General features: G+C 56.8%; 1 protein-coding gene across 3 annotated transcripts in view; it reads right to left on the bottom strand.

Annotated features, from left to right (window-relative positions):
- Positions 1-17,750, bottom strand: part of DSCAML1 (DS cell adhesion molecule like 1) — a 79,178-nt gene that overhangs the window by 1,495 nt on the left and 59,933 nt on the right. For 2 of the 3 annotated variants that reach the window (XM_048968525.1, XM_048968524.1), the window contains exons 9-32: positions 16,862-17,140; positions 16,270-16,389; positions 15,945-16,121; positions 11,829-12,028; positions 11,257-11,353; positions 11,016-11,144; positions 10,501-10,668; positions 10,342-10,412; positions 9,477-9,717; positions 8,718-8,864; positions 8,491-8,646; positions 7,304-7,443; positions 5,672-5,825; positions 5,377-5,494; positions 5,132-5,295; positions 4,951-5,049; positions 3,419-3,607; positions 2,813-3,100; positions 2,587-2,742; positions 2,440-2,470; positions 2,166-2,284; positions 1,778-1,930; positions 1,464-1,658; positions 956-1,267 (exon numbers count right to left, since the gene is read on the bottom strand). In XM_048968525.1, coding sequence (XP_048824482.1) covers positions 956-1,267; positions 1,464-1,658; positions 1,778-1,930; positions 2,166-2,284; positions 2,440-2,470; positions 2,587-2,742; positions 2,813-3,100; positions 3,419-3,607; positions 4,951-5,049; positions 5,132-5,295; positions 5,377-5,494; positions 5,672-5,825; positions 7,304-7,443; positions 8,491-8,646; positions 8,718-8,864; positions 9,477-9,717; positions 10,342-10,412; positions 10,501-10,668; positions 11,016-11,144; positions 11,257-11,353; positions 11,829-12,028; positions 15,945-16,121; positions 16,270-16,389; positions 16,862-17,140 — 3,903 coding nt within the window. Of the gene's footprint in view, positions 1-955; positions 1,268-1,463; positions 1,659-1,777; positions 1,931-2,165; positions 2,320-2,439; positions 2,471-2,586; positions 2,743-2,812; positions 3,101-3,418; positions 3,608-4,950; positions 5,050-5,131; positions 5,296-5,376; positions 5,495-5,671; positions 5,826-7,303; positions 7,444-8,490; positions 8,647-8,717; positions 8,865-9,476; positions 9,718-10,341; positions 10,413-10,500; positions 10,669-11,015; positions 11,145-11,256; positions 11,354-11,828; positions 12,029-15,944; positions 16,122-16,269; positions 16,390-16,861; positions 17,141-17,750 lie in introns of those variants that run through there. The other variant, XR_007380949.1, reaches the window with a different exon arrangement.

Genomic DNA, 17,750 nt, shown 5'->3' on the forward strand with positions numbered 1-17,750 from the left:
GACTCCCCCTATGGGAACAGATGCACATCTGTAAGAGCTGGGCCATGTGGCAACATCTGGAAGCATCTGCAAGGGTGTGCAGTTCGGAGCAGGGTGAAACATCTGGCCACATCTGGAATGGTGCGGGGGGGGGGGCACATCTAGAACAGATGTGGCCAGCTGTTCCTCCCTCTTGCACATCTGGAAAGAGATGTGCAAGAGTGGGCTAAAGCAACCGGCCACATCTGGAACAGGTGTGCAACAGCTGGAAGCATCTGGCAACAGCTGGAACAGCTGGCCTCTGTTCACTGGATCTATTAGAGCCTGACCCGATCTCACAGGTTCTGCCAGATTCTGATACTCCATGATAGGATATTAAAAATTCCTCTTGAAACGTGCTGGTGTTTGGAAGACTCTGGAACAATGATGTATTCTGTTGAGCTATTAGATTTCCTGAGATTCTTTCAGATTCTGTCAGACTCTAATGCATTTTTTCACAACCTGACAAGTCGCTTAAAGCCTACTGCAATCTGTCAGAATCTCTTGAAATCCAATAAAATCGGTCAGCATCTATTTTATCGTCAGGCTCTTGAATCCATCGGAATAGTTTTTAATAGTTTTCCAGGATTGATTAAAATGCTGCAGGTTCTGGGAAATCCTGACATCACGTTAGATTCTGTCTCAATCCCTAAACGTTGTGTCAGAATCTCTTACAACCTCCTGGCATGCATCAGCCTCTGACAGATCGTATCAACATCTATTAGGTTCTGACACAGCCCAACAGCTTCTGACACGCGTGTGTTACGATACGTGTACCATTTGTGTTGTAATGCAAACAAGCATGCGAAAAGCACGATACTGAAATACGGCCACTGGGCAGAGAGGGGCAAAGGGGGCATGAAAAGGCTGCTCCTGTGCCTTCCCTTTGCAGCAAGCACCTTGCCCTGCCTCTACGCTCGTATTTGACTCAACTTACTCTTGCTGGCACGGTGTGGGATGGGCACGGCCACACTCTTGCCGCGCTCACTGTCTTGGGGCTTGGGTGGGGATGCGGTGAAGCGACAGATGCCGGGCTCTGAGGGGGTGCTCATGGAGGTCATGCTGTCGGCATTGTCTGTGGTGCCCGTGGTCATCTGATCCGAGGAGCTGTCGGAGATGAAGCACTCGGTGATCTCGAACTTGGCGTGCTGCAGCTGCTCCTCCAGCTTGGCGTGCTCGTAGGCGCGCGCCAGCTCCTCGTAGGTGGACGAGGCGCTCTCGGTTGACACCATGCTGTTCCGGCCCTTGTCTGCAGAGGGAGAGGGCATCGGGTCTTCACCATCCCTATCCCACGACTGGGAACGCCATCTCCACCTTCCCCATGCCCGCGTGTCCCCGGCAGTGGGGCTCAGGAGCCACCAAGGACCCCAAGCGGCCAGGCTGTCCCCAATCCTTCCGCCACTCAGCACTCATCCTCTTGGTTGAGCACCGTCCCCATCACATACCGGTGTCCTGCGAGAGGCTGGCGCTGTAGCTGTCGCTCTCAGTGACGGTGATGCCGTGCTGGGAGCCCACCGTCCGCCAGTCTGAGGTCAGGGTGCGCGCCGGGGTGGACGCCTGGCACTTGGTGAGGGTCCATTGGCTTGAGTAGCGGTTGCGAGTGCTGTGAGCAGACTTCACGCTCTTCCTTGACACGGGGTCTATGGCACAGTGATGACAACATCATGCGGGCTCAGTCCCAGAGCCGACCACCTCTCTACCCACTGGGGGAGATGCCCCGTGGCCCTCTCGCCCATAGCACACCCAGCCCAGCACTCACTGGTGCCGGGGCGAATGTCCGACATATCGATGAGCGGCCCCGTGTTCTGGATCAGGGCAGGGTGATGCAATGAGACTCCTGTGCAGAAGCTCTGGGGATTCACGGCTTGGCTGAACTCAGTGTCTGTCACTGGGATCGTGGCTTTGTCGTCTCCTGTGGGGAGCAGCTGCAGGTCAGAGCTCTTTCCATAGCAAGGCCTGCTCGTCTGTGCCCAGCTCACTCACCACATCCCCTGGCACCTCCTGTCCCTCTGTGCACCAGAGCATCCCTGGGGTGGGGATGGGGTAGGGTAGGAAACCCCCTAAACCAGAGCACCCCTATACCCCAGGAGGAAGGGGTCTACCCAGGGACACTGTGCCCGCCCCTGCAGTCCCCACACTGTGCTTACCCAGCTGCTTGATGCCCTCCTTGTCCTCGATGAGGAGCTGCACGCGGGGGATGTCGATGTGCAGGCGGGGGCCCTGCGGGGGCCCCTTCACCGGCGTGTCAAAGCTGCGGTTATTCTTGCTGTGAGGTAAGAGGGGACGCACACCCGGCGATTACTGGGGAGAGCCCCCGCGGCTCGAGCCTGGCACAGGTTGGGACTCCCCATGCACCAGCCATGGGCTCAGCACCCCCCCGGCCCCCCAGACCCTGTGCCAGGAGCTCACCCCGGGACCCACCTTATCAGCATCTCTGCCAAGCTCTTGGCATCTGTGTTAAAAGAGGGGAAAAGAGAATGGGAGCTTTTTGAGCCTTCAGGCATCACCGTGGTACATCGCGCAGAGGTAAGGGACCCCATCCTGCACACAGTACCCAGCCCCTCTCACCTCGCAGCCGCTTCAGCCGCTTCTCCTTCCTCTTCTTGCGGATGATGAAGAGTAGGGCCACTCCCAGTGTGGCCAGGATGATGGGGCAGGCGATGGTGAACAGCTTCTTCACATCGTCCCCTTCCCCTTGCGCAGACTTGATGGGTGGGATGGTGCCTGCAGACCAGGCGCGTGCTCAGCACTCCAGCCCGCCATGGGACAGCACAGCCCCCCGTTCCCCACTCACTGCCATCGTAGTCCAACGTGGCGAACTGCGTGCTCTCATTGCCACAGCCTGCGCTGTTGCAGGCCTTCATGCGCAGCTCATACCAGGTGGCCTCACGTAGCTCGGTCAGGAAGACCTCTCCGGAGCTGTTGGTGCGCAGGCTCTGCCAGCCCCAGTTGCCCTTGGGGCGGTACTCCAGGACGATGGCGGTGATGGGGCAGCCCCCGCTGCTCCAGCCCTGCAGGTTGAGCCTGGCATGCGTGGAGTTGATGTGGGTGAAGAGGTGCTGGTCCTTGCTGAAGGAGGGCTCTGTGGGATGGGAGCCATCAGCGTCACAGCGCGGAGCTGAGGACGGGGTGTCCCCATTCCAGTGCGCCCCATCGCTGAGTTTCTAAACCAAGGAGCTATGTGGGAAGTAAGGGTGCAGCAGGCGAACCCAGAGATGCACGCACACAGGGAGCCCCTGAGCCAAAGCACCTGCATCTCTTTGGGCTGTGCACAAAGGCGTACGATGGCAGAGGTTCCAGGGCAGAAATAAATCAGCTGCAGTGGCGGTGACTGCAGCAGCGCTGGGTTCGTTTGCCACCATCCCAGCAGCAGTCAATCCAGCCCTCCTGCCCTGCTCACCTCTGCCGTGGGTCTTGGCCTCGATGATCTCGCTGATTCGCCCGGCCCCCACGCTGTTCTTGGCCGCCAGCTTCACCTTGTACCAGGTGCCGCACTTGAGGCTCTCCAGCTTGAAGGAGCGCTCGGAAGAGCTGATGAAGACATCCTTCCACTCCTCACTGTTGTCCACCGAGTACTGCAGCACGAAGCCTGCGGGTTGAAGGAGGAGGGGGGCTGCGTGCACGGCCAGCACAGAGCCCCCCAGGAGCGCCATCCCATCACAGCACGGCCCGGCTGCAGGCAGCCCTCAGCCCGTGCTGAGCAGCTCCGTGCGCCCGCCTCCACCACCAATTACTGCGGTTGTGCACGGGAGCGCGGGGAGCGCGGAACGTGATTGATTGGTGTGAGGCTATAAAGGGAAAGCCAGAATTAACTAGCTCCCTTGGGAAGCCGCTCGGAAGTTGCTTCTGTCATTGAACGCCGCCTCCTTTCCCATGATTAAGAGTATTAGGAAGCGCACTGTGTCCTGGATGAGCAAACCTGTTACGCTGCCGGCGGCCAGATGTCAGAGAAGGGCACTCTGGGTTTCCCCATGGAGGGGCACAGCAGTCGGAACACGGTGCTGCGATGCCTGGTGCAGCACAGAGCTGCTCACCCAGTGCTGAGCGTGTGCCCCAGACCAGCATGGGGCTGCTCAAGGTGCCCACCACCATGGGGCTGCCCGCACCCACTGCTGCTCTGCCCATGCCAGGCACCTCCTGGCCATGGGGACAGAGCTTGGCTGCCCTGCAGTGTGTGCACAATGGCCCCGTTGCTGTGGGAACCACCACTGTGTCTGTTTTGACCTTTTTGGCGATGCAAAATCCCCACTTACTTCCCCATCACATCGCCAGATTTGGCTATTTTCATGTTTCCCTTTGCCAATTCTCAAGCAAAGATAGCGGCTGTTCTCCGTGTGCATCGGGAGCCAAACAGAGCTCTGCTTCCTGCACCACTGCCTCCATCACCCCATGATGGAAGGACGGCACACCTGAGCTGCCCCGTCCCCATCCCCGTGCCCACCCAGCACCCCGCTGCCTGCCACCCGGCATTCATTTATTTAGTACATGCAGCATGTTTTTAATATTTCTAATCCAATTATAACCAAATTTATCAACAGAGTCCACTGGAGTGAAAGGCTGCTGGCTGGGGAGATTTGCTTGTAATTACTTTCATGCTTTTAATTAATTGTAAGCGAGGTCTCCTTCCCCTCTCCCCGCTCCCCCCTCCGTGCGCAGCTGTTTCCACGTATAATTCATCAGATGAATCAGAGCAGAAATGAGGCTCTGGGAGGCAGGGGTGGTCCCACAGCCCTCCTGCAGCCCACAGACACCAGGATGAGCCCGGCAGAGCTCCAGAACTGGAGCCACCAGCACCTGCGTAATTAACGGCGTGCCCTTTGTTAGCTGCCTCACTCCCTGCATCCTGCTGAAAGAGGAACTCACGAAGAGCAGCATCCCTCCTGCAAGCGTTAACCTTATTTTGGAGCATGTGGGGTGGCTCTGGGGATGTACCTCGGATGGAGCTGCCCCCGTTGTCCCCAGGAATCCACGCCAGTGTGATGGAGGAGGCCGAGGTCTTGGACACAGTCAGGCGAGGCTGGTCTGGGGGTACTGTGGAGGAGCACAAACGTTTGTGAGCACCACGCACACCCCGACCCCACAGCACGCACCGTGTTCCAGCAGCACCCCTCACCTTGCACCAGCAGGTTGATGATGATGGTGTCGAAGCCCCAGGTGTTGGTGGCAGTGCAGGTGTAGTAGCCAGAGTCCTCTGCCTTCACCGAGCGCAGCACCAGCGTGCCATTGGCCTGAATCAGGCGGTGCCCATCCACTGTCACTGGGATGGCAGAGTCCTCACTGCCAGGGGGAGCAGAACATGTCAGCCCTACAGGATTGCAGCCAGCAGCAGTCCCTGTCCCATGTTACAGCACTCAGTACCTGTCCTTGGTCCATTTGATGGCAGGGACCGGCTCCCCAACCGAGTTGCAGGGCAGCCTCACATCCTTCATCCAGGGTGTGGTGACAGTGCCTCCAAAAGAGATGATCTTGGCCGGAGCTGGGGAGCAAGGAGGAGGTCAGCCTCACTGCTGTCACCCATTGCTGAGCCCAGAGCGCTGTCAGAGTGGCCACGCTGAGATGCACTGAGCACAATGGCTTTGGCTTTGCATGTGGCCAACCCTCTGCATGGGACCAGCATGCTTGTCCCACAGAGGCCCCCACACATCCCCCATACCTTTCCCAGCAGGCTCGATGGTGACTTTCTCACTGATGTTGCCACGGCCCGCAGAGGTGACAGCAGCCACCCACAGCATGTACTGCTGCCCACGGTTCAGGTGTGCGATGCGGTAGAAGAGCTGATCTGGGCTGGTCTCATACTCACTGGGGGCCTGCAGGGGGGGAGGCAGGAGAGGGCACAGCTCTGTTAGAGCCTCATTCACACAGCCCTCATCCTGGGCACACAGACACTTGGAGAACAGCATTAGCACGAGCGAAACAGCACCTGAGCTGTCAGCTGGGAAAATTCATCCTTGGCCATCTGCCTGCATCCAGGCATCCCCACCAGCGTGATACTCAGGGCATCGCTACCACCCAGCATCTCCATGCCCTGGTACTCAGAGCACCACCATCACTCCCATACCCAAGGTATCCTCAAGGCCAGCAGGTTTAAGCCCTGCGCCCATCACTCGGCAGAGAGCTGCACTGCCCCACTGCCCCACAGCTCCACCCAGCTCTCCAGCAGCACACCTCCTCCAGGTGCTGTGGCTTCACTCCCCAGCAGCAGCTCTGCTCTGCCCGCTGTTTCTTAATGCCGGTGTAAGCCGGCTGGTGTCGTAATTTCTCCAGGGAGCCCAGGCCAGTGCACGAGGAACAGATGGCAGCGACGGCATGATTTGTTCCGGAGAAATGATGCTTCCTGGCTGCCCCGGGCTGCAGTGGGGCACAGGGTAGGCCCTAGCTGGGGCAGCCAAACCCTTCAGCATGGCGGTGGCTGAGAAGGGGTCCCTAAAGTCCCGCAGGGTCTCCAGCACTGCCCACAGATGTCCCAGCCCCATGGGGTCCCTTCGGCACACTCTGTCTGCCATCCCCACAGTGCAGGCACACAACCTCTGCCTGTATGCCGTGAGTCAAGGCCACATCTCCTGCATACCACACTGGGGAGAGCCATCCTCAAGCGCTTCCCCACTGCCTCAACCCTGGCACAAGATGGAGATGCCATCACGAGGGATGGACGTGTTACTTCTGTGTGCACACAGGGCTGCGCGTGGGCATCTGCGCATTCATCGTCTCCAAACATGCACCCTGGTGTGGCCCGCAGATGTGAACGCACCCCACAAGCAGACACCTATATGAATATTGCATGGTATACATAATTTTTTTTAACCAAATGACAGTTTTGACAAGATGCCAGGAAAACAATATCGGATCCCAGCGGTTTTACCAGTTGCTTTGATGAAAAGATTATGTTGCCCTGGAAACCAGAGGCTCAGATAGTGAAATGAGTTTGAGAAGGAGCTTTTGATAAGCACCAGTCTGCAGACCTCCCATCAACCTCTCTCTCGCCAAGGAGGGATGGGACCAGGTTGAATTTATGTTTTATTTTCGGTTGTCTGTTTGCATGTTTCCCATTCTGGAGTGAGCGTTGAGATGGGAGAACACTGGAGGGAGGCAGCAGGTGACTCACGGATCACTCCAGGGTGCCCTGGGCACCCCTGCACTGCCGCAGGCTGGATGCATGGCACCACCTGCATCATCCTCTTGGCAGCATATGGGGCAGGTTCCCCCTAACCCTATTTCTGCCTCCATCCTGAAGCTCCATAGCTCCCCAGCTCCCACCCCCAGCCCATCCCCATCGCTGTGCCCTCACCGGTTGCCCGGAGCCGGGGCTGGAGCAGAAGATGGTGTACTTGCGGATGATGCCGTTGGGCTTTGCTGGGGGCAGCCAGGACACCACCACGCTGCTGGCAGAGGATGGCACAGCCTTGATGCCAGCCGGGGGACCTGGAACTGAAGGAGCAGGTGTGTGATGGCACCGACAACACGGGAGGAACATGGGGGCCACTTGTACCAACCCCGTGGCTCATGGTTGTGGCCACTTCCATGCTAGCCCAGACTCCTGCCCACATGGAGGCAGGAGAGTTAATTGCAGCACTGGTTTAGAAATGGTGTTTGGCTTTGAGTGGCCATCGCCTTAATCCACTCACTGCCCGCTGGCTTAGCCCTGCCCTGCCCAGCTGTGTGCTGAGCAGCTGCCACTTCCCAGGGCTGCAATGGGCAGAAGCCGCTCTGCTACAGAGATAATGGCATTAAAGTAGGGCAGGCAGGGTGTAAATATTTAAATATCTGCACTTAAGGAAAAGAAAAAAAAAGAAAGGGAAATGCCCTGCGTGCTGCACGCTGGGGGTTCCCCGCACGCTGCAGCTGCCCCCATACATGCACCCAGCCTCTCTGCTTGATGGCCCTTTGGCACTTTGTGCCTGGATTACTGTGTGCCTATCGGCCTAATCAGCCCAAGAACATATGTCTACCAAAGGACCTCTGACAGATTGCAGCATGCAGTGCTCCGCAGCTACAGGGAGCACCCTGCCAGTGCTTCCAACCCACAAACCGATTGCCCGTGGAGCTCGGGGTGCATGCACGCCAGCCCCAGGGGCTGCAAGCAAGGGGAGCTGCAAAGGGCAGGAGCTGCACAGGGTGGTTTGGGCTGGGGCAGCAGCACACGAGCTGTGCTTCGGGCTCAGGCTTTTTGCAAACCCAGCAAGGAGAAAAGGATGGAGAAATCTTGCCCGCCTCCTCCAGGGGCTGCAATGCTCTCCTCATTATTCCTTGCCAATGGCTCTTACTCGACACTCCATGTTCTTATGTCTAATTAACACACGCAACTGTGATTTATCAGTCAGGGAAGGGGGAGGCACACGTGTGCCCACTTGCAGCATACAGGAGCCGCCAGCTGTGCCAGGATCTGTGTGGAACCACACCACCCTGGGTCGCACCACACCTCCTTGGCTGCCATCCCATCACCAGGGACAAAGGGGTTGGCGCAGCGCCACTCACTGTCCTCCTTGGTCTGGATGTAGAGCACGCTGCTGCAGACGCCATCACCAGCCTGTGTGTAGGCCAGCACCTGCACGCTGTAGTTGGTGAACTTCTCCATGCCCCGCAGCTCCACTCTCTCCCGCGTGGTTGTGATGTTCTGCATCTCACCCCACTCTGTAGGGACACGGCCATCAGCTCCGTGCTGCCCCCCACGTATGCTCCACGTCCTGGGCATCGGCACCCACCTCCGTCCATGTAGAGGGACCAGAAGATGACCCGGTAGCCCTTGAGCACACCATTGAGGGTACTGCGCGGGGGCTCCGACCAGGAGATGACGGCCACGTCCGACGTGATGGAGATGGCCCGCACGTTCTCCGGGGGCTGGCTGGGCACTGGGAGGGCACAGATGGGGATGGTGAACCTACTGTCCACAGATGCATCCCACGGGCTCTGTGTTGGATCTCCCCACCGCCCTCTCTCTCCCCTCCCCAAACCCGGTGCCACGATCCTCCTCCTCTCCTCACCCCAGGGTTGCCAGGATGCCGCACTTCCCAGCAAGGGGCGAGCCGGCTGGATGCGAGGTAATTGCATCCAATTGCCCCATAAGAGGTAACTCTAATTTTTATGAGCATTTAAATGATGATACATCACGGTAACGACCCTCTTTGAAAATGATTATTGTTTCGTATTACTTAGGTGTAAAAATATAAGCACCATGTAATTAGGGACCACGTATAATAAACTAATACAGATAGTCCGTTTGAACAAAATGAAGGTAATATAATTATGGAAAAGACACTATTGCTAAAACAGGGGCCCTTGAATACCCCAGGAGGAGTGCTAATGTAGCCAGGAAATGATCACGGTTTGACAGGCTAACGAGAGCCTTAATTAAGTATGAAAAACTGCTGCGCGAACGCACTGCAAAACTTTTTCTGCTCATTTCTGGAATGGCAGAGGCTCTCTGGACGGGTGCCGTAGCACCGCCATCCCTCCATCCTTACCATCCTCCAGCGTGGTGGCATTGATCTCGCTGGAGGACGGCCCCGTCCCCGCGCGGTTGAAGGCCTGCACCACCACCCCGTACTGCGCAAACTTCTTCAGGTTGTCCAGTGTGTAGACCTCGCTGTCGCCCGTGGCCTTCATCTCCACGATGCTGTACTGCCCGTTGCTGCCCGGGCTGTTCTCGCGGTAGCCGATCTGGTATCCACGGATCACCCCGTTCTGCAGCTCCTTCTTTGGGGCCTGAAGCAATGGGGACACAAAGGGGAGCGGCGTCACGGAGCTGACAGCCCCGCAGCCTTTAAATCAATCTGAGCAGCGTTTCTCTGAAGCATTAAGAAATCGATAGGGTTGATTGTGAATTTATGTTACACAGCCGGCGCGATCCATCTCGCTGCAATACTCTCCGAACAAACGGAGTTATCCTCCAAGTCAACCTTATCATTCATTAATCCGCTTTCCAGGAGGGGGAGGGGAGTTGGGGGGAGACGCTGAAACCCTACATTTATCGACTTCCCCTTCATTCTGAAGTCCTAATTTTATAATCAATTCTTTTTCTCATTCGACCTCCTGAAAAATAAATCTGATTCTGAACTCGATTGATCTGCGCTTGAGCAGCTGGCAGCCAGACGTCTCAGTTTTCCCATGTTTATCCTCGCTTTCCCCGTGGCCCCCCATGGATATCCTATGAGATAATGAGCTCGTTACCAAACGCAATTAACACGTGATGTGGCTGAGCTGCGTGCCCGGCCCCTGGGTTTTGTGACATCTCAGGAGCTGTTCTCCGAGCTGCAAGGGGAAATGTGGGTCCCAGAGTCCCACCAGTGGGGGTGGCCAAGGAGAGCCCACTGCCCCGGCCCCACGCACCTTCCAGGTGACCTGGATGCTCTGCGATGTCATCGGCTGCAAGGTGACATCCATCGGAGGCCCGTCAGGAGCTGTGGGAGGGAAGAATTACGCATTATCACAACAAGTCCCATCCGAGAGGGCTCTGCTCCCATGCGCCGCCACAGCACAGAGCAGAACCTGCTTCCTCCGTGCTGATGGTGAGCTCCTTGCTGGGCTCGCTGCGCCCGATCTTGTTGAAGGAGTACATGCGGATGCTGTACACGGAAGCAGGGTGCAGGTCCACGATGTTCGCCTGGTTGATGGTCGGGGAGATGTTTCGTGTTGACTGCTTGAAGTCCCAGGAATCTGGAAGAGGAGGCAAAGGGCAGTCAGCACCCACACCCTGTGCCAGCGTGCGGTCCCCAGAGCTCTCTGCCACGCTGTGTCCCCCCGCCTTGCTGTTGTGCTGCTCTCGGCTTGGCTTTCTGCAAATATTGCCTCTTTAAATATTCCCTTTCAAATGCTCCCACAGAACAAAAATTAACATATTTCATTAATGCTGCTCTCTCCTTTCTTCATCAAAGCAGCCGGGATGCAGAATATTCCCTGCACGGAGGCAGCAGGGCCAGCTCCCCACCTGCCCCACAGCACAGCCAAGCCCACAGCGTTGGCTGTGGAGGTCTGGGGGGCACAGGGGGGCAATCAGCTCCTACCAGACTTGTTCTTGTACTCGATGTCGAAGCCGGTGATGATGCTGTTCCCATCAAAGCGCTGCGTCCAGCGCAGGTTCATGCTGCGGGCTTTCACCTCGCGGATCTCCAGTTCTGGGGGGTCAGGTGGCTCTGGGGGGATGGGGGTGGTTAGGAGCGTGGGGTGACAGGCGGAGCAGTGGGACCTTGAGGTGAGGCTCTGCTTGCTCCCGTGCCCAAGGTCATGGTGCTGTGAGCTCAATACCTTGCACGGTGAGCTGGATCAGGCCCCTGTCTTCGCCGTACGAATTGATGGCATGGCAGGAGAAGAAGACTGAATCCCCACGGTCAGCTGGTTTGAGCTGTGGGTATTTTGGGGACAGAAAAGCAGCCCCTTCAGATTTAGGCACCCCAAGAACCAAACTTCCTACAGCCTGCAAACACAGCCTTGCCCCCAGGCCCCACCCCCATCTACCGCCTGATCTGGAGGGTTGGAACTGGATGATCCTTGAGGTCCTCTTCAACCCAACCAACCCGTGATTCCATGACCAGCTGCTCAGACGTGCATGGAGATTTCACGCTTTGAGGCATCCCTGGTGCTGCAACGCTCCTTTCGAACAAGGGCCCATTGAACAGCAAAGCAAAATTTGGTGCAGGGACAACCCAACTCATCAGGTTCCCCTTGTGGGGCCACCACAGCAGTGGTCATTTGGCAGCTCTTTCAAAGGTGCTGAATGCAGCAGTTGCGCATTCACGGCAGCAGCACAAAATGGCCCGTGCTGGCGGAGCATGCCCAGGCATCCTCGGACCCAGGGACATCCAGGCCTCTGCCCTCACCTTGAGGGTGGAGATGACCTCGTCACCGTTGTCCTTGGTGGCGATGGCGTAGCGCATGTTGCGGTCGGGGTCGATGACGGTGTCTCCCTTCTCCCAGCGGATGATGATGGGCCGCTCGCCCCGCGCCGTGCAGTTCAGCTCCTTGCTCTGCCCCTTGATGGCGATGGTGGTGTTGGGGTGCGAGGTGATCATGGCGGGGACTGCGGGAGGGAGCACGGCTCAGCCACCTGCCGGGCACCCCCTGGAGCCAGTGGGGCAGTGCTGGGTGCTGAGCCCACCGACAGGACACGCAGCCCTGAGCGGAAGCGTTTCGCTGCATTATACGGCTCAGGATCATAAAATAATGAAGCAGATAAATTTTATAATGCATAGCATTACACCGGGGTAGACAATAAAACGTGAAAGACAAATAACCAAGCGCACGCTATAATGAAGAGAAAGCCTCCAGTCGGAGACGTGCGAGTATGAATTATTGACTAAGGTTTTACACTCCCGAGGATGAGAGGAAGAATGTTTTCCATCACAGATTTGCATAATTCACTCGTATAAACCTGGGCAGAATATAGAGCGTGATTCCACAGCAGCAAGGCAGCAGCCTTTGCATTGCAGATGCTGGAGAGATTTTTTTTTCCTTTCCTTTTTTTCTCATATTCATCCAAACATGCAAAGGAGGGGAGGGGACACCTACTGCCCTGGTGTAGCACTCAGTGCAGTGGCACTGTGGAGTGTCATTGCAAATGGCACTATGGGGTGGTACTGTAGAACGGTGGGTGGCACTGTAGAATGGCACTGTGGTGTGGCATTCTGGGGTGGCACTGCAGTGTGGCATTGCAAGTGGCATTGTGGGGTGGAATTGTGGTGTGGCATTGCAGTATGGCATTGCAGTGTGGTATGACAGATAGCATTGCAGGGTGGTATTGCAGGGTGGCATTGCAGAGTGGCACTGCAGAGTGGCATTGCTGGTGGCATTACAGGGTGGCATTGAAGGTTGCATTGGGGGATGGCACTGCAGGGTGTCATCACTGCATGGCCCCACAGTTGGTGCTGGGAAGTGACACTGCAGAGTGGCACTGTGGGGTGGCACTGCAGGCATCATCACTGTGTGACATTGCAGGTGGCACTGCAGGGTGGCATTGAGGGGTGGCACTGCAGGGTGGCATTGCAGGCGGCATTGCTCAGCACTGCCTGCTGTTGGGAGCACTTGGCGTTGGGTGGCAGAGCTGGGATGGATGCTGGCAGCACAAAGGGCACCTCGTGTCCCCTGCAGCACCAAGGCTGGGGGTGGGGGCGGCCTGGGTAAGCCGAAAAAAATGTAATGCATAAACAAACAGCGCTGCTGAGTCCCGCAGTAATATATGATAATGACAATCCGCAAAGGCAACACACACTGTTATAATGGGACACAAGAGGCTCTAATGAGCTACGACTTCTCGGCTTTCTGTGGCAATGTAATTCAATTAGCAGCTAAGGAAACCTCTCCTCCAGAGCTGCCGCTTGCGGGGTGCAGCCTGTGCCCACGTGGCTGGGATGAGGCATGGCCTGGGTTGGGGTCACCTCCTCTGCATGACGACTCCTCGGGAGCCCATGGGAACTCTGCCTGCAGCAGCTCCAGGATGGTACATCACTACAAGCCGATGCAGGGCAGGGAAAAGCCCGACCCATTGGGGTGCATGGGGAGCATGAGGGCAGGGAGTCTTCAGCCAGAGCATGGCCCCGAGGCTCAGAGGGCTGCAGAGGAGCCAGCCCCTTCCCTGCACGCAGTGGCCCCAGGAGAGGAGCTCTGTTTCAGTCTCTGCTTTGCTGAAATGCACTTATTGATGTTTGATTAAAAGCAGCTCCTTGGATGTAAACATATCAACTTCTCTCAATTGCTGGGGTCCCAGGAGAGTGGCACGTAGCCCAGAGCGGAGGAAAGCAGCAAAACAAACCAAAAGAAAACCCCGACCAGCCATGCAGGCAGTATGGGCAGGGCTGGGAGGCACGCTGTGCCACCACTGCGCACCAGCCTGGTGATGCCCACGGTGACCAAGGGAAGGAGGATGCATGTGGCCAGAACTCCTGCAGCCGTCAGCAGCCTTCTGCACAGGGCAGGCTCCTGCATGCCAGAGCTCCTGTTAACACGGCTCCAACAAGAGCCACGTCCCGTTTGCTGGGCAGAGATAAGGCTGCCCACAAAGGGAGCTGTCAGTGCCCCACGTGCCATCCCCAGCCACGCTGGGACAGGGGCAGCTGCACAGCTCAGCAGTGACAACTGAATGAGAACGGTGACAGCAGTGAAAAGGGCTGCGCCCGCCTTCCTCTCCCCCCTCTTTCTTGTTTAGAGCCAGCTCTGTGATGTTAATTTGATTGCACCCGTTTCAGCTTCCTTTCTACACTGATTAGCTGAGTTCCACCTGAAGCATGAGATTAATTCAAATTGCATGGAAGCAATCAGTGATGCTCCTGCAGGAGGACACCGAACCTCCCAGCACCTCTGGTCCTGCCCAGTGCCCAGTGAGCCCCAACCACCAGCACTGCCCTGGGGGACTTGGACAGCCCTCATGCTCTGCTCTGGAGCACAGGACAGCGTGCAGGCAGGTGCTAAATGCCATTTAGCACGCACTTCAGAGCCCCTCACCTGCACCTGTGCCAGCCCCGGGCGCACGCTCGCAGCCTCCAGCAGCCCACACCTCTCGCTCTGCAGCGCGCTGGACCTGCTGCTAACAAGTTGCTTCGGAAAGCACGGATGAACGCCCTCAGCCCTGTACAGCAGCGGGATGCTGCTGTGCTCAGACAGGTGCTGTGCTCAGGGCTGAGCAGAGCGATGTGGCAGTGAGGTCCCAGGGCCAGCACACGCCCTGGGCACTGTGCTCCCTGCGGTGCCCCAGCTGGGAACAGCACCATCGAAATTCCATTTGCACGCAGGTTTGCCACCACCTGACAGAGCAGCAGCTAACTCCTCCTGGCATCAGTGGGGCCGCTCCTGCTGCTCTGATTTATTGCCTCGGTCAGCGAGGGATGGGGCTGCACTTCCCATCCCGTGGTTTGGGTTCTGCTCAACTCCCACTCAACTCCGTCCGCAGTGGCCTGGCCTGAAGCACAAGCCTGCACTGATCTGGCTTTAATTGGCCTGACATTTCACTAAACAAACAAAAATCAAAAAATGAAACAAAACAAAGAGCCCCATATAATGCTTAATTGGCTGCGGTGCTTCGTCTACCTATTCATTCGAACCTTTTCAAAGGCTGCTGAGGTCTCTGGGAAATGTAAAAGCACATGCATAATAAGGTTATGTGCTATTCAAGTCAGCAAGCAACCTGTCCTGGGATGCAATTATACCAGATAGCAGGGACACGGCAGCAGTTCAGGCTCCAAGACTTCGGCACACTCACTCGGGATTAATCGCCTTGACTTTGTACCTGCACCTCATTGAAGTGGGTTGTTTGAAGTCGCTCATTTCAGTTCATCAATCAGCGGGATAAATTAAACAGCTGACAGGGAGGGGAAAGGCTGCCCTCAGCCCTCCCCACGAGAAGCTGGCTGGGGATGGGGGGAAGCTGGGAAGGCAGCAATAAGACAAGCAGGGGGTGCTGGGGGCCAGCAGGAGCCAAACCGGGGCGCAGGGCAGTTGGGGAGCACAGCATGCTGCATGCCAGCCCCACTGCCATGAGAGAGTTCTCCCTCCTGCACCTCTTCTGAGGGTTTGAACTCTTACGGCAGCCACAATCGAAATAAATAGAGAGGTGCTGGAGATTATGTATTCTGCTGATAGCAACGGGAGAGGAATCCAATAATAAGCGCAGTTCAAACACGGTGTCTAACAACACTTCCCGGCCCAGCCCTGTCAAATTAGCAGAGCTATTTCCTTTCCTGCCGTATGATGTAGATTGATCGCTGGGTTTTATTAAGGACTAAGTGTTTTTAATAGCATAAGGGAAGTCTCCCCTGTAGGAGGGGAATCAATGCCCTCCATGCCCGCAATGATCCAGGGCTGCGTGATGCTGGGGCTGCGCTGGGCTGCTCTCTGCACGCAGCAGGCTGTGATTCCCCATCCACCCATCTGTCCATCTGTTTTTTATCTGTCTGTCCATCTCAGCCCACCCCCAGCTCCATCCCAGCCATGACCTGGCTACTTACTCTTCACGGTGAGGAACATGGACTTGCTGATGTCTGTGCCCACCCCGTTGCTGGCCTGGCAGAGGTAGTAGCCAATGTCCTCCTCCAGCACGTGGCGGATCAGCAGCGAGCTGTTGGGGAGGATCTGGATGCGGCCCGTCAGCGGGATGGGGTGGTACTGCTGGGGGTTCCCACTGCCTGGAGGGGGAAGCAGAGATGCATCACTGAGTGCACAGCTGAGGCAGGGGGTTCTTGTGGGGCTCAGTGGTGGGGTGACCCAGCAAGAAGGGTCCTCGCCCCACTTGCACAGAAGTCCCCACGTGCTGCTGTGTCCTCTCCCACGTACCTTTGGCATGTTTCCACATCACTTTGGGAGGAGGGTACCCATCAACAGAGCAATTCAGCACCCCGGCTTTACCATAAATGCCATCTTGGTTGTTGGGTTGAACCACAAACCGAGGAGGCACTGCATAACAGGAAGGAATCATAGAATCACAGAATCGTTGAGTTTGGAGATGACCTCTAAAATCATCTACTCCAACCATCCACCTACCGTCAATCCCACTAACCACGTCCCTCAGTACTACACCTACACGTTTCCTGAGCACCTCCAGGGACGGTGACTCCATCACCTCCCTGGGCAGCCTGTGCCAGCGTATCACCACTCTCCTAGTGAAGATTTTCCTAATATCCAATCTGAACCTCCCCTGATGCAACTTCAGGCCATCACCTCTCATCTGATTGCTGTTTTCTGGGAGAAAAGACCGACCCCCACCTTGCTACAACTTCCCTCCAGGGAACTGGAGACAGCAGTGAGGTCCACCTGAGCCTCCTCTTCTTGAAAATTATCTCTGCCTGTTGTTCCCCAGCCTGATTCCATCTGCTCCCATCCATCCCTCCCACCTTCCCACCCAATGGGGGGACCCCAAAGCTCTCACCCCTCACGATGAGCTGCCGCTCACGGCTGACTGTGGCGGCGGCGTTGCTGGCGATGCACGTGTAGTTGCCGTTGTGCTTGAGGGAGACACTGGAGATCTGCAGGGAACTCATGAACTCCTTGCTCTCAATGGTGACGCCTGAGCCAGAGAGGATGACGTGCCCGTCCTTGCGCCATGTGATGTGGATAGGCATGTCCCCAGAGGAGACCACGCAGGGGATGTAGAGGAGCTGCCCAATGGAGGCTGGTGGGAACTCGAATGGCTGGATCAGAGGAGGGACTGCGGAGGGGAGAGGCAGAGCATGCTGTACAGCCCAGCTGGGGGAAGCCCTCACCTGTAGGGTTCAGGCCAGCAGAGGGATGAGGGGGATGAGGAAAAGCAGTGTGTCTCTGGCTCCTGGCACTTGTCACAGGCTCGTGCATACCACTGAATCATTAAGGATGGTGAAGACCTCTAACATTAAGTCCAATTCCACCCCACCCCCACCATGCCCATAAACTGGGTCCCTCAGTGCCACACTTCCATGTTTCCTGAGCACCTCCAGGGGTGGTGACCCCACCACCTCCCTGGACAGACTGTGCCAGCGCCTGATTGCTCTTTTGGAGAAGAAATTTCTCCTAATGTCCAAACTGAACCTCCCCTGTCGCAGCTTGAGGCCATCACCTCTTATCTTAGCCCCAGCACCATCCCACAGCAGGACATGGCTTTGCAGAAGAGCAAACCTGCTTGGGACCAGCACAGCAGTTCATATCCCATTGCCCCATCACCCGAAGCATTTGCTGACCAGAAACAGGCAGGCTTTTGTCCACCCATAGCACTTCCAGGAGGGGTGGAAGATGCTACTGAGCAGGTGACAGTATGACGTGACCATACGCAGGGCAGCACAGGG

This window comes from Lagopus muta, chromosome 22, assembly GCF_023343835.1.
Source record: "Lagopus muta isolate bLagMut1 chromosome 22, bLagMut1 primary, whole genome shotgun sequence".
Taxonomy (NCBI): Eukaryota; Metazoa; Chordata; class Aves; order Galliformes; family Phasianidae; genus Lagopus; species Lagopus muta.